Here is a 16,216-nt window from a genome sequence, read left to right as displayed (position 1 = left end):
AGGGCAGTGAATGAGGACTGGCGTTAGGGCTGTGAATGAGGACTGGCGTTAGGGCTGTGAATGAGGACTGGCGCATTAGGGCCGCAAATGAGGACTGGCATTAGGGCAGTGAATGAGGACTGGCATTAGGGCTGTGAATGAGGACTGAGGGCTGTGAATGAGGACTGGTGTTAGGGCTGTGAATGAGGACTGGCGTTAGGGCAGTGAATGAGGACTGGCGTTAGGGCAGTGAATGAGGACTGGCGTTAGGGCAGTGAATGAGGACTGGCGTTAGGGGCTGTGAATGAGGACTGGCGTTAGGGCTGTGAATGAGGACTAACGCGTTAGGGCAGCAAATGAGGACTGGCGTTAGCGCTGTGAATGAGGACTAACGCGTTAGGGCAGCAAATGAGGACTGCCATTAGAGCTGTGAATGAGGACTGACGTTAGGGCTGTGAATGAGGACTAACGCGTTAGGGCAGCAAATGAGGACTGGCGTTAGGGCAGTGAATGAGGACTGGCGTTAGGGCAGTGAATGAGGACTGGTGTTAGGGGCTGTGAATGAGGACTGGTGTTAGGGGCTGTGAATGAGGACTGGTGTTAGGGCTGTGAATGAGGACTGGTGTTAGGGCTGTGAATGAGGACTGGTGGTAGGGCTGTAAATGAGGACTGACGTTAGGGCTGTGAATGAGGACTGACGTTAGGGCTGTGAATGAGGACTGGTGTTAGGGCTGTGAAATGAGGACTGGCGTTAGGGCTGTGAATGAGGACTGGCGTTAGGGCTGTGAAATGAGGACTGGCGTTAGTGCTGTGAATGAGGACTAACGCGTTAGGGCAGCAAATGAGGACTGCCATTAGAGCTGTGAATGAGGACTGGCGTTAGGGCGTTAGGGCTGTGAATGAGGACTGGCGCGGACTGTTAGGGCTGCCAGCAAATGAGAACTGGCATTAGAGCTGTGAATGAGGACTGGCGTTAGGGGCTGTGAACTGAGGGCTGTGAATGAGGACTGGACTGAATGAGGACTGGTGTAGGGCTGTGAATGAGGACTGGTTAGGGCTGTGAATGAGGACTGGTGAATGAGGACTGGTAGGGCTGTGAATGAGGACTGATGTTAGGGCTGTGAATGAGGACTGGTGTGAATGAGGACTGGCGGGCTGTGAATGAGGACTGGGGCGTTAGGGGTTAGGCTGTGAATGAGGACTGGCGTTAGGGCTGTGAATGAGGACTAACGCGTTAGGGCAGCAAATGAGGACTGGCGTTAGAGCTGTGAATGAGGACTGACGTGAGGAGGGCTGTGAATGAGGACTGGCGCATTAGGGCCGTGAATGAGGACTGGCGTTAGGGCTGTGAAATGAGGACTGGCGTTAGGGGCTGTGAATGAGGACTGGTGTTAGGGCTGTGAATGAGGACTGAGGACTGGCGTTAGGGCAGCAAATGAGGAACTGGCATTAGAAATGAGGACTGGCATTAGGGGGGCTGTGAATGAGGAGGACTGGCGTTAGGGCTGTGAATGAGGACTAACGCGTTAGGGCAGCAAATGAGGACTGGCGTTAGCGCTGTGAATGAGGACTAACGCGTTAGGGCAGCAAATGAGGACTGCCATTAGAGCTGTGAATGAGGACTGACGTTAGGGCTGTGAATGAGGACTAACGCAGGGCAGCAGCAAATAGGGGCAGCAAATGAGGACTGGCGTTAGGGCAGTGAATGAGGACTGGCGTTAGGGGTGTTAGTGAATGAGGACTGGTGTTAGGGGCTGTGAATGAGGACTGGTGTTAGGGGCTGTGAATGAGGACTGGTGTTAGGGCTGTGAATGAGGACTGGTGTTAAGGGCTGTGAATGAGGACTGGTGTTAGGGCTGTGAATGAGGACTGACGTTAGGGCTGTGAATGAGGACTGGAGGACTGGTGGAGGGGCTGTGAATGAGGACTGGTGGTAGGGCTGTGAATGAGGACTGGTATGTGAATGGGACTGGTGAAATGAGGACTGGTGTTAGGGCTGTGAATGAGGACTGGCAGGGCTGTGAATGAATGAGGACTGAACGCTGTTAGGGCAGCAAATGAGGACTGGCGTTGAGGACTGCTGTGAATGAGGACTAACGCGTTAGGGCAGCAAATGAGGACTGCCATTAGAGCTGTGAATGAGGACTGACGTTAGGGCTGTGAATGAGGACTAACGCGTTAGGGCAGCAAATGAGGACTGGCGTTAGGGCTGTGAATGAGGACTGGCGTTAGGGCAGTGAATGAGGACTGGTGTTAGGGTTAGGGCTGTGAATGAGGACTGGGGCTGTTAGGGCTGTGAATGAGGACTGGTGTTAGGGCTGTGAATGAGGACTGGTGTTAGGGCTGTGAATGAGGACTGGTGTTAGGGCTGTGAACTGGTGTTAGGGCTGCTGAGGAAATGAGGACTGGCGTTAGGGCTGTTAGGGCTGTGAATGAGGACTGGCGTTAGGGCTGTGAATGAGGACTGGGCGCGTTAGGGCAGCAAATGAGGACTGGCGGCAGAAATGAGGACTGCTGTGAATGAGGACTAATGAGGACTGCGCAGCAAATGAGGACTGGCATTAGAGCTGTGAATGAGGACTGGCGTTAGGGGCTGTGAATGAGGACTGGCGTTAGGGCTGTGAATGAGGACTGTGTTAATGAGGACTAACGCGTTAGGGCAGCAAATGAGGACTGGCGTCAGCGCTGTGAATGAGGACTAACGCGTTAGGGCAGCAAATGAGGACTGCCATTAGAGCTGTGAATGAGGACTGACGTTAGGGCTGTGAATGAGGACTAACGCGTTAGGGCAGCAAATGAGAACTGGCATTAGGGCTGTGAATGAGGACTGGCGTTAGGGGCTGTGAATGAGGACTGGTGGTAGGGCTGTGAATGAGGACTGGTATTAGGGCTGTGAATGAGGACTGGTGTTAGGGCTGTGTTAGGAATGAGGACTGGTGTTAGGGCTGTGAATGAGGACTGGTGTTAGGGCTGTGAATGAGGACTGGTGGTAGGGCTGTAAATGAGGACTGACGTTAGGGCTGTGAATGAGGACTGACATTAGGGCTGTGAATGAGGACTGGTGTTAGGGCTGTAAATGAGGACTGGCGTTAGGGGCTGTGAATGAGGACTAACGCGTTAGGGCAGCAAATGAGGACTGGCGTTAGCGCTGTGAATGAGGACTAACGCGTTAGGGCAGCAAATGAGGACTGCCATTAGAGCTATGAATGAGGACTGACGTTAGGGCTTTGAATGAGGACTAACGCGTTAGGGCAGCAAATGAGGACTGGCATTAGAGCTGTGAATGAGGACTGGCGTTAGAGCTGTGAATGAGGACTGACGTTAGGGCAGCAAATGAGGACTGCCATTAGAGCTGTGAATGAGGACTGAGGACTGTAGTGTAGGAAGGAGAAGTTTGTCATTTGTGTTGACCTGGGGCTGGCCATGGGGCTGCCTGTGGGGCTGCCTGTGGGGCTGCCTGTGGGGCTGTCTGTGTGTATGTATGATGGTATGCATGTGTCACTTCATACCTCTCTGTCTGTCAAGGTGACATGTCTCAGTGTCTCTAGTCATGGTGACATGTCTCAGTATCTCTAGTCATGGTGACATGTCTCAGTATCTCTAGTCATGGTGACATGTCTCAGTATCTCTAGTCATGGTGGCATGTCTCAGTATCTCTAGTCACGGTGACATGTCTCAGTATCTCTAGTCATGATGACATGTCTCAGAATCTCTAGTCATGGTGACATGTCTCAGTATCTCTAGTCATGGTGACATGTCTCAGTATCTCTAGTCATGGTGGCATGTCTCAGTATCTCTAGTCACGGTGACATGTCTCAGTATCTCTAGTCATGGTGACATGTCTCAGTATCTCTAGTCATGGTGACATGTCTCAGTATCTCTAGTCACGGTGACATGTCTCAGTATCTCTAGTCATGGTGACATGTCTCAGTATCTCTAGTCATGATGACATGTCTCAGTATCTCTAGTCATGGTGACATGTCTCAGTATCTCTAGTCATGGTGACATGTCTCAGTATCTCTAGTCATGGTGACATGTCTCAGTATCTCTAGTCATGGTGACATGTCTCAGTATCTCTAGTCATGGTGACATGTCTCAGTATCTCTAGTCATGGTGACATGTCTCAGTATCTCTAGTCATGGTGACATGTCTCAGTATCTCTAGTCATGATGACATGTCTCAGTATCTCTAGTCATGGTGACATGTCTCAGTATCTCTAGTCATGGTGACATGTCTCAGTATCTCTAGTCATGGTGACATGTCTCAGTATCTCTAGTCATGGTGACATGTCTCAGTATCTCTAGTCATGGTGACATGTCTCAGTATCTCTAGTCATGGTGACATGTCTCCGTGTCTCTTGTCCCAGATCACTGTTCCTCCTCCATCAAACTCGTCCGTCTGACTTCCAGATAGTGAAGTGTGATTCATCACTCCAGAGAAAGATTTTCCACTGTTCCAGAGTCCAATGGCGACGAGCTTTACACCACTCCGGCCGGCGCTTGGCATTACGCATGGTGATCTTAGGCTTGTGTGCCGCTGCTCGGCCATGGAAACCCATTTCATGAAGCTCCTGATGAACAGTTCTTGTAGCTGACGTTGCATCCAGAGGCAGTTTGGAACTCGGTAGTGAGTGTTGCAACCAAGGACGGGTTATTTTTACATTTCAAATTAGAAAGGACAGGTTAATTAGAAAGGACAGGTTATTTTTTATATTTCAAATTGGAAAGGACAGGTTATTTTTTACATTTCAAATTAGAAAGGACAGGGTATTTTTTACATTTCAAATTAGAAAGGACAGGTTGATTGGAAAGGACAGGTTATTTAGAAAGGACAGGTTATTCTTTACATTTCAAATTAGAAAGGACAGGTTATTTTTTATATTTCAAATTGGAAAGGACAGGTTATTTTTTTACATTTCAAATAAGAAAGGACAGGTTCATTAGAAAGGACAGGTTATTTTTACATTTCAAATTGGAAAGGACAGGTTATTTTTTACATTTCAAATAAGAAAGGACAGGTTAATTAGAAAGGACAGGTTAATTAGAAAGGACAGGTTATTTTTTACATTTCAAATTAGAAAGGTGTTAAAACAATGGAAGTGTTGATGAATTTATCTGCAGAGAAGCAGAGAACCGTTCACTCAGACCGTATACCTGTTTTTCAAATCAAATCGTGTTTGTCACATGCCCCAAATACTACAGGTACTACAGGTATAGACCTTACAGTGAAATTATTACTTTACCAGCCCTTATAAGAAAAGAAAGTGTTAAAAGAAAGTATTTACTCAAATAAACTGCAGTTAAAAAAGATATATTATTTTTTATTAATAAATCAAATAAAAATAAATACAAATGTGGTTCCAGGAATCATGACTAGGTCTTCATGTGGCTTTTTATTGTCCATGTCATGTTACCCCCTTCCACTTTGAGACACCACACAGCAGGTGAAAAGAAGCATGCGTGGTGTGTTAGTGGGACTTGAATCTGTGCACGAAAGGGCTTTTATAGGGAGCGGCAGGGTAGCCTAGTGGTTAGAGCGTTGGACTACTAACCGGAAGGTTGCATGTTTAAACCCCCGAGCTGACAAAGTACAAATCTGTCGTCCTGAGCAGGCAGTTAATCTGTTCTTAGGCCGTCACTGAAAATAAGAAATTGACGTTTTGACTAGTGGTTGGGGAGACCCAATGTATGCTTTCTCCAATTACGCTATATTACTACGTAGAACATTTATTTTTTTTAATTTGATAAAGCTTAATTTATCTTTAATTTCTATGCTTTAATGTAACATACTTGTATTTTATGGCATTAGTTATACTGAAGAATGAGGAAACGTCTTTCAGTAGGGTAGTTCCTGGTTAGTTGGACTACCTGAAAAGCCCGAGGAGTTTAAGGACCACATGGGAATCATCGTGAATGGAATCCTATCGGTCCTAATGATCGCCTTGGGGGGGTTTAGATTCCTTCCCATCATTGATCTAAATTCTAAACTCCTTTACCGTTGCTTCCTATCGTTCTACCGCTCAATTTGAAGCAGGAAACAGAGCTATGGTCAGTCAGGTGGAATCCCCAGACTGACCTCAGGGAATCAGACCTTCCAAGCTGCTCCTCATCTTCTCCATCCTCCACCTTCCAATTTTATGCTCCTTTAATTGAGAGATCTTCTTACTTGATGTATTGTAAAATGAATCGCTAATTTATGTAATCACTCAATTAACGATAATTCCAGCATATGTTCAAAATGCCCAGAGGGTTTTCTTCTCGCAGGTACTTATTTTGATGTCACGGTGAAACAGCTAATTAATTTTACATGCATATTAATTTGGGGTCTGCTAAGAGAGAGTCCCTCCCTCCCAACTCCCATCGTCGCGCTGCCTCATTTGTGAACGTAGACTCAGGCCAAATATTTACCTTTTTAACCTTTTTTGGGGGGGTGGAAAACAATTTAAGATGTAAATTGCATAATTAATATTGTTGCTTAGTCTAATTCATGTCCCGTTTGGCTGTGTCTTTTAAAAATTGTAATCCGTTATTTATTTACCTTAATTTATACACAACACACATTAGCTTATCCTAACGCAGTGTTATCAAACATTACATTGAAGTTGAACAAAAACGTTATTTCAGGATCAAATAGTTTACATTTTACAACCTATCATCAACCCGTCATGTGGAATCCGAAAACCCCTGAAACCTCTGAGCTGAAAGCTTGGGCATACACAGGCTCCTCTATGAAGGACAGAACTTTACTGTCTATTTCAAAGTATTCTTCACCCATTCTCCTCTTTACCAGTGAATTAACGATTCCCTTTTAATTCATAAGAAAACCCGCGGCAGGCAAACTTGAGTGCTTTCTGTATGATAATGAAGGAAAATGAATGAACTGAATAATGTTCGTTAACTCTAAAACACGTCTCCCTTCACTCCCTTCTCCCCCCCCTTCCCCCTTCCCCTCCTCCTCTCCTCCACTTTAGCACTAAAAGGGCGTTGAGTGTCTTAATGAGATCTCTCTGTAGTCTAATTAATTGACGCTGTCGTCTTGAATATTCATAATATTCCTATACAGTAGCTCTACGTCAGTTAGCACCGCTATACGGTACTAATTGTACTGTGCAGCAGCAGCTCGGGAAAGAGTCCAGCCATAGACCTTCATTACAATCAATAATGCTCAGATTCACCAGAGTCAAGTACCGTCTCCAACACCTGCCGATAAGTCAACTTATGTATATAGAGTGGTTTATAAAAAATATAGTGGTTTACAAAAAATATAGTGGTTTACAAAAAATATAGTGGTTTACAAAAAATATAGTGGTTTACAAAAAATATAGTGGTTTACAAAAAATATAGTGGTTTATACATATATACATATTTGGCATTCAACTGGATATAGGACTATTTTATTTGAGTTATACAAGTATTAGTGAATAGATTGTTTTGAAGGTGTTAATGTCATTAATTAGTTGTTTATGCAAATGTTTTCATTGACAATGTAAATTACCCCGTCAGCAGTTGCAGTTTGTTTATTCATCCGTTTTTAGTAAATCTACAACGCCTCTAGATAAAGATGACTAATAATAATAATACTAATAATAGGATGAAGGAGGCCCATGTTGAGTTTACTGCACAGCGATCACAGCAGGGCCTTGATCCAATAACAGCAGCACCAGATGAAGTGAAGAGCGAGACGGCACGTCATAATAACAACAGCACCAGATGAAGTGAAGAGCGAGACGGCACGTCATAATAACAACAGCACCAGATGACCAGAGTGACCCACGTCGTAATAACAACAGCACCAGATGACGTGATGAGAGAGATGCCATTCACCAGGGTTCACTGACATTACAGTAGGTCTGAAAACCCACAGGTCAGGTCAGATCTATTGAAAATATATACTAGGCTATCTATGTATATATATATATATATATATATAGCCTAGTATATATTTTCAATAGATCTGACCTGACCTGTGGGTTTTTCAATAGATCTATTCTGATTTCTTGGGTTGCTACAAGTGTATGATATTAATTTGATCCCTCTGCTATTGCAGGAAATGCAAACTTTTATACAAGGATTGTAAAGATTGTAATTGCCACTTTAAAATGTCAGACTTGATTTGCTCTAACTAAAAATGTATTATTCCTCTCCCAAAAAAATGTCCTTTAATTATAATCCACACAATAATTCACATTTCATGTTTCTACATGACTATTTTCCTGCTGTGAGATACTGGTCAAATTAAGGTCCTGCATCTGTACTTCATTTTATTGTTGGGAATAGTGTAGGCCTGTTAACCTTTAACTACTGTGGGCCTGTCCACTTGATTTGACCAATAATTGTTTTATCATAACATTCCGATGTGTGCCCATAATAAATCATTCGTGGTCATGTGATTATTTTAATTTGAATGAATAGCTGAATGCAGTTTTTTCATTCACGCTTTAAATCCATATCTGTTTTCCAGCGCACGGTAACGCGACGAACACACGTTGGTTTTGTCTATTTTCTTGGCGAGAATGTGCCATGAAAACACACTATCATTTCCCTATAAATGTGTATGAAACGTATCGCCCAGCTATTCAACTTTTTCAGATATTTATTTTTCTTCATTGTATTTATTCTGCAGTTCTCCAAGTCGTTCTCAAAGTAGATTATAAATGAACTTCTCATTTGAGACAGTTCATGTTTCTGCATAATATTGTTCCCCCAATTTACATTTACTAACCAATCTTTCTGACAGGGATATTCAGCTATCATTTGTTACTTTTGGAGCGAAGGCGATTTTTTGGCGGGGGGGCAACATTTGTTTTCCTTTGTGCTCTGGTGCAGCAGTGGAGAGACGACGTGTGAAAGTGGCTGTTAGGTCCGCCTTTCTCCCTCTCTGACCCGGCTCTTTATCCCCGTCGCCCTGGGAATGGCACGCATCGCTACTCTACTTTAGAGGAGCAGCAGAGAGCGCCTTTGTTTGAGTCCTTTTGGGTCGCACAAAATTGTTCTCCGTTCCGCCGCTGCAAAAAAAAAGAAGCTACTTCAGACCAGGAGCAGGTTCACAAGTGCAATGCAATTTGGCTTAGCTCAACCTTTGTTCCGCTTGTACAAATGACCAAACAGTGCTCACATTATACAGTTGATCTACTGGGGATTCAACAGGCTCTTTTGGAGAAGAGGAGAAAGGCGAGTTCATCTGTTCAGAATCATGGTGGCGGAATTTTTCCCTCAATCCGCAGCTTTGTGGGATAAAACGTCTTGGACAGATGCAGCTAGAGATCAGAAGCGTAAAAGATGATTAAATGTTAAGGAAAAGTTAACTGAAATCAAAAGGTTAAATGGTTTGATGGGAATTGTATTGCGCAACAGTGTGAACATATCCGAATGTCAGGACCGTTTTCCCCTTGACGCTGAATTGACAATAAATTGTTTTCTAATAACAATAATAATAATAATAATAATAATAAAGTTAAATGTACACCGATTTTTTTGTATTTTCCTCATACTCTTTTGATATCAACATCCACACAGCTTTGTCCAATCTGTTCACACACATTAGCATCGCAACAGAAACAACCGAATATGACCGAGTGACTGACTGAAACCACACCGTTTCACTCTAAAGGGCTTGGATTACCACAGGCCCGCATCCCGACTGGCTTTATTCTTACTCGCCCCTGCAGCCTGTCCGTCCGAATCATGATTCCGTGTATTGTGGACGCATGGAGAGAAATTAGCATAGATTATGAGTTGGTCCGAGTGTGTGTGTGTGTGTGTGGTCCTTCTCATTGGGATGTGGCCAGGCAGAAAGGGAAGGTGGCTTGGCTAGGAGGGTGCGCTCACACAGAGAGAAGAATGTCCATTGATCTGAATACGTCCCCCATTAGGTTCACACTCACATAATTGACTTATTGGTATTTTATACAGTTTCTATAGCATTGTCGTAAGTCTCGTAACCACCCGAGTTTTACATTTCAATGACTGGCTTAATTTAAACCTGTTCATCCGCGTAGAAAGTGTATTTTGTTTGTCACAGCTTTGTGGGAGTCGTCTGGTAAACACTAACATATTGGTATTAGGCTATTATACCTTTTTGTAGGCTATTTGAAACACATTAAATAAACACATTCTAAACATCGCGTCATCATATGTATGTCTCCACATATATTCAAGTGTACATTTCAAGTCAAACGTTTATTAATTGTGCCTTTTGGGGATTACCTATGACGTTCATAACACACTCAGCATATTCCCCCAATAGCTAGTTCGAAGATATATATATTGTGTCGACTGCGGCGCATGCTCTCGGACGCTGAATACACACACACACACACACACACACACACACACACACACACACACACACACACACACACACACACACACACACACACACACACACACACACACACACACACACACACACACACACACACACACACACACACACACACACACACACACTCAAAGAGGGAAAAATCCAAGTCAGACAAAAGTAACAGTATTCAAAGGGAGTGTATTGAGCAATTGACAATACAACTTCAACAAATACATTCAGGAAATAATTGTATATTATTCCAAAGGGCAATTAACAGTTAACCGTCATGTAAAGACGTTAGTTAATATGACAGAGTAAACAAACTGTTAGTCACCAGTTAGATGACTATAGATCACAGATTGGTATACAAATTGTCGATTCGATATCAGTTCAAATCACACTGTCCCCTATAAACAGCTTAAACTAAAATGTAATCAATGACACGTCATTCAACACGAAAAAACACGTACAACGGACGATACAGAACAAATAGAGAGAGACTGCGCCAAGAAGCGACGGCCCTCCATGCCAAACATCAAATTACGTAGTAGCTCTGTTTGTAAACGCAAATAGTTGACTAAGCACCCCTCGCTCGGTGCACAAAAGGTTATCTGCATACCTTCACACGGCGTAACCGGGCTTTCATCACCCTCCCTCACACTTCAAATCCGGTGGGTCGCTGTGCCTTTTCACCCCTTCGCTCTGTCTTCAAATGGAAATCATTTCTATTGGCTCAAGGTGTCCATGTAAATAGGTGTAAATGAATCCAGATTATGCCTTTGCTTTCTCCTCCGAGCGAGTAGCCCCCCTCCTCCTCTCCACCCAAGGCGATTGTCATGTGATAGCGAAGAAGTGGCACATTAATGAAGCGGCTCTACGGGGGTCTTTTCTCCTGTCATCACATTAAACTATCACACGGTTCGGGGAAGGACATGGAAATAGCAGCTACTTAGCTCTGCTCATCACAACAAGGGCCACAACATATCGGGAACCATTCAGAGAGTCGTGGTGTGTGTGTGTGTGTGGGGGGGAAGGAGAAGCTTATTGCTGCTTGCTTAACTAAAGATAGCGCATCATATAGGCCATCTGAAGGGAGACAACGAGACTGTTTTCATAGGACGGCTGTTTTCAAGACCCACAGCCCATAAGCGCTGAGTGAACAGTCCACGGAGGAAACAGACAGTGAGTTGCGTTGCTGAATTTCATGCATCTTGGGGAACTTTCAGTGACTTTTAAGCGCGGGGATATTGCAGTTTTTTTTTTTTTTTGTACTTTGCGTTATAAAGACAATCTATGCGGCGAATGTATGGAGTTTTACGCGTTCGGAATGTTGTTTTGAACAGTTGTTTTGAACAACCCGTCCTAGAGTGATACTTCAAGGAGTGTAGGACAAAGTTCTATTTCTCCTGCTGGTCCGAGAAAAACTGGAAGAACTGTAGTCTGACGCGCCATTCAGCATAGTATTTAGACAGAAAGTCCAACAGAATGCCTCGTCCGGGGAGAAACACGTACAGCGACCAGAAACCTCCCTATTCCTACATCTCCCTGACCGCCATGGCTATCCAGTCCTGCCCGGAGAAGATGCTCCCGCTCAGCGAGATCTACAAGTTCATCATGGACAGGTTCCCTTACTACCGAGAGAACACCCAGCGGTGGCAGAACTCCTTACGACACAACCTCTCTTTCAACGACTGTTTTATTAAAATCCCCAGGCGGCCGGACCAGCCGGGTAAAGGGAGTTTCTGGGCTCTCCATCCCAGCTGCGGGGACATGTTCGAGAACGGAAGTTTCTTGCGGCGTCGTAAACGCTTCAAGTTGATGATGATGGCGTCCGAGCATCTGGCGCAAAGCAAGCCGTCGGACGCTGCCCACTATCTCCAACAACAAGCCAAACTCCGACTGAGCGCTCTGGCTGCTTCCGGCACACATCTCCCGCAAATGTCCGGTTACAACATAGGAGTCTCTCACCAACCGTCAACTTTCAAACACCCGTTCGCAATCGAGAACATAATCGCCAGAGAGTATAAAATGCCAGGCGGACTGGCCTTCTCCACCATGCAGTCTATGTCCGCTGGCTACCCGCTGCACAACCAGCTCACTACGGCCTGGCCTCATATGTACAGCTCCAGCGTCATGGACACGGTAGCTCCCATCTCCATGGCCAGTGATTATTCGGCCTACGGAATGCCCCTCAAGTCTATTTGCTATGGCGCGCAGAGTCTACCTGCCATCCCCGTGCCAATCAAGCCCACCCCTACTTCGATGCCAGGGCTCTCGGCTCTGCCAACACATATTCCAGCTTTCTTAGCGAACTCTCCCCAGTCTCTCAGCCCCACGTCTCCTCAGACAGCTACCAGCCAAAGCAGCCCTGCCACGCCGAGCGAAACGCTCATAAACCCGGCCTCTTCGGCCATGCAGTCCGTGGTGTCGGTGCACTGACATGACGTTAGCGGATGGGACTTATTTAAAAACTTCTGAAAAAGAAAAGAGATGCTTATCAACTTTTCCAAAGTGGTATTTTATTGTTTGATCAATTCATGACCAACCAACTAAAATATGCTCTACAATCATGAGGCGATATTTGCGTTTTGTGGTTTATCGATGTACTTAGATGTTTTACTTGAGACTTGTTGTGGCAGTGACCCTTGTCTTTCTATGACGCGCATATAGGCTACATCGTTTTGTTACCTGTTTAGGGTCATTTAAGAATAATCCAATTCTGAGATTATTGTCAAAAAGCACTGTCGTTATCCGTATCTATATTCTTGCTTACATTTTATTGCCAAGTCTCCAATACATATTCCAATTCAATTAAATCTAAAACTGGTAAAGCAATTCGTTATTACATTAGAGAATGTTGTCAGAATATTCTTTTTTTTTTTTTTTTTTTTTTTTGCATTTTCGTCAAGATAAAAAGGCCAAGAAAAATAAATAAATGAAATCAACTTTTTGTAAATTAAATTTAACGTGACTTTTTTTAGTTACAGCTCCCTTTAATGCGCATTGCATTTGCTATACCAAACAGCCAAATCTAGTTTTTAGGAGAATTTTTTTTTTTAAAGAAAGAGAACAATCACAGAGGTGACATGTTCAAATAATAAAACGTGAAAACAGATATTTATGGTTTACTTTGGTGTCTGGTTGTCTGCATTCAAAACATTCAAATATATTTGAATTGATGGAAGAATAAGTTGAAATGTGTAAACTGCACTTTTTTTTGGTTAAATGTTTTAGATTATCTGTAGTTTACAGATTTATCTGTAGTTGTTCTGTGGATCATTTTAATTTAAAAAATAAATTTAAAAAAAAATAAACTGTGGTGACCGGATGTATAAAAAGAAAATGCAGTATATTTGTACGTTCTCTAAAACGCATGCTATTTCAAAACGTCGTGTTGTATTTGCTGCGAGCATGCGTGCTTCTCCAAGTGTGCCATGTGTCTGCAATAAATTATTGGTCATCAAGAATATTTTCCCATTAAAAAAAACTGCGTAAACATTATGTTACATTGCGGTGTGTTTTTTTTTAATTTAAACAGGTTATTTAACACACACACACACACACACACACACACACTTAAAAAACATATATAGTGCTTTCGTAAATGTGATTGTTGGTGTTGTAGCATTCTAGACTATAGTAGTTTAAATTATTATAAAGTCAAGTAAGGTAGCAATAATAGTGGTTATGTAATTGTACATGGTTCATTGAGGTTTATTTGACACTGGATCCTATTAAACCACACTTTGAGCAGAAATGAACTAGATTCAAATGCATGAAGGCAATTCAGCGTGCAGATCTCACTTACTCAACAGGTTACAGGTGTGTTTAAGGGACAAACACGCATTCCTTTATGTTCCAACGTCAATCACAGTTAGAGGCCTAATGATGTATTTATACTACAACTATACTAATATTATGATATATATATTTCAACAATTATAGCTGTATTTGCACAAAATAAATAATAACCCAATATTCCAGCCAAAATCTCTATTTACAAACTTCCTTTGAGACAATATTCGTTATGGATGTAAATGACAAATATTCACTGTTATAATAACCGATTCCTGGGGATTTTCTCAACTCAATCCCCCATCGCTAAGTATAAACAAATATGTTAGGATTCCATCACTGTATGCTATTAAGGAGACCTACATCAAATACATCCCCCCCCTCCCCCCCTCCATCCACTTCATTCATTCCATTCGTCTTGAATAGGCAACGTAAAGAATAGCGAAGTTAGACGGGGCCACCGATGTAGATATAGTCCCCTTTTTCAATGAGACAAAAAGAGTGATTTTCACCAACACATTGCTGACTGGGGGGACTTGGAAACGAGTTCTGAAAACCTCTTTGGAATTTAAATGTGCCCCCCCTCTGTTTGGTCTGTTTGCACAACATTGAAGGGTTGTTGGACAGTACCAACACAAGAAGTGCGTAGACGGCGACACTTGCCATTTTGTTTTGGCAATAGTGTGAAATGATGAAATTCACTTTTCTCAAAATATAAAGTGCAAACACACACATTACATATACAATAATACCTCAACTTTTGCTATTGTATTCATTAAGCACTGAACTGGGCTTGAGCAGAGGGACGACGTTGTGATGCATTCCAATACCCTCATTATTCTGAAAAGGAAATCGCAATTCGTTGATAAGAGTATTTGAATAATGTTGTCAGTGTTACGTCTGGTCCTTATATGTGCTTCACCAGAGGTTACAATCGGAACATTATCGAGTACATCTATTACCGCAGGCTACAGGTACACCGAACACAATCGCAATTTATTAGTGTTTTAGAAGCAACGTTTTAAGGAGCTCTTCATAGCTCAGTCTTTCTCAGGGACGAGCAGAGAGAGACCTGTCCCATTTATTATGTTATAATAGGGTAGTTACGATAATATATATTTATAATAGGGTAGTTAGATAATATATATTTATAATAGGGTAGTTAGATAATAGATATTTATAATAGGGTAGTTACGGAAATATATGTTTATAATAGGGTAGTTAGATAAAATATATTTATAATAGGGTAGTTACGATAATATATATTTATAATAGGGTAGTTAGATAATATATATTTATAATAGGGTAGTTACGGGAATATATATTTATAATAGGGTAGTTACGGAGATATATATTTGTAATAGGGTAGTTAGATGATATATATTTATAATAGGGCAGTTAGATAATATATATTTATAATAGGGTAGTTAGATAATATATATATATTTATAATAGGGTAGTTACAGAGATATATATTTATAATAGGGTAGTTACGATAATATATATTTATAATAGGGTAGTTACGGTAATATATATTTATAATAGGGTAGTTATGATAATATATATTTATAATAGGGTAATTACGATAATATATATTTATAATAGGGTAGTTAGATAATATATATTTATAATAGGGTAGTTACGATAATATATATTTATAATAGGATAGTTACGATAATATATATTTATAATAGGGTAGTTAGGGGAATATATATTTATAATAGGGTAGTTACGGAGATATATTTTTTTAATAGGGTAGTTAGATAATATATATTTATAATAGGGTAGTTAGATGATATATATTTATAATAGGGTAGTTACGGATATATATATTTATAATAGGGTAGTTAGATAATATATATATTTATAATAGGGTAGTTAGATGATATATATTTATAATAGGGTAGTTAGATAATATATATTTATAATAGGGTAGTTACGATAATATATATTTATAATAGGGTAGTTACAGAAATATATATTTATAATAGGGTAGTTAGATAATACATATTTATAATAGGGTAGTTAGATAATATATATTTATAATAGGGTAGTTAGATAATATATATTTATAATAGGGTAGTTAGATAATATATATTTACTTGAATATAATATGGTAATTACGGAAATATATATAGTT

At 41.7% G+C, this 16,216-nt stretch overlaps 1 protein-coding gene across 1 annotated transcript; it reads left to right on the top strand.

The window, feature by feature from the left end:
• The first annotated feature begins 10,811 nt into the window (after window positions 1–10,811).
• On the top strand, window positions 10,812–13,176 carry LOC112241123 (forkhead box protein B1). The gene has a single exon (XM_024409291.2). It carries the CDS (start codon window positions 11,767–11,769, stop codon window positions 12,718–12,720), a length of 954 nt encoding a protein of 317 aa, XP_024265059.1. The 5' UTR covers window positions 10,812–11,766; the 3' UTR covers window positions 12,721–13,176.
• The last annotated feature ends 3,040 nt before the right edge of the window (window positions 13,177–16,216 follow it).

Source organism: Oncorhynchus tshawytscha, unplaced genomic scaffold, assembly GCF_018296145.1.
Source record: "Oncorhynchus tshawytscha isolate Ot180627B unplaced genomic scaffold, Otsh_v2.0 Un_contig_3335_pilon_pilon, whole genome shotgun sequence".
In the NCBI taxonomy this organism is placed as follows: domain Eukaryota; kingdom Metazoa; phylum Chordata; class Actinopteri; order Salmoniformes; family Salmonidae; genus Oncorhynchus; species Oncorhynchus tshawytscha.
The sequence above is the reverse complement of the archived record's forward strand: the minus strand, read 5'-3'. Positions and strand labels throughout refer to the sequence as shown.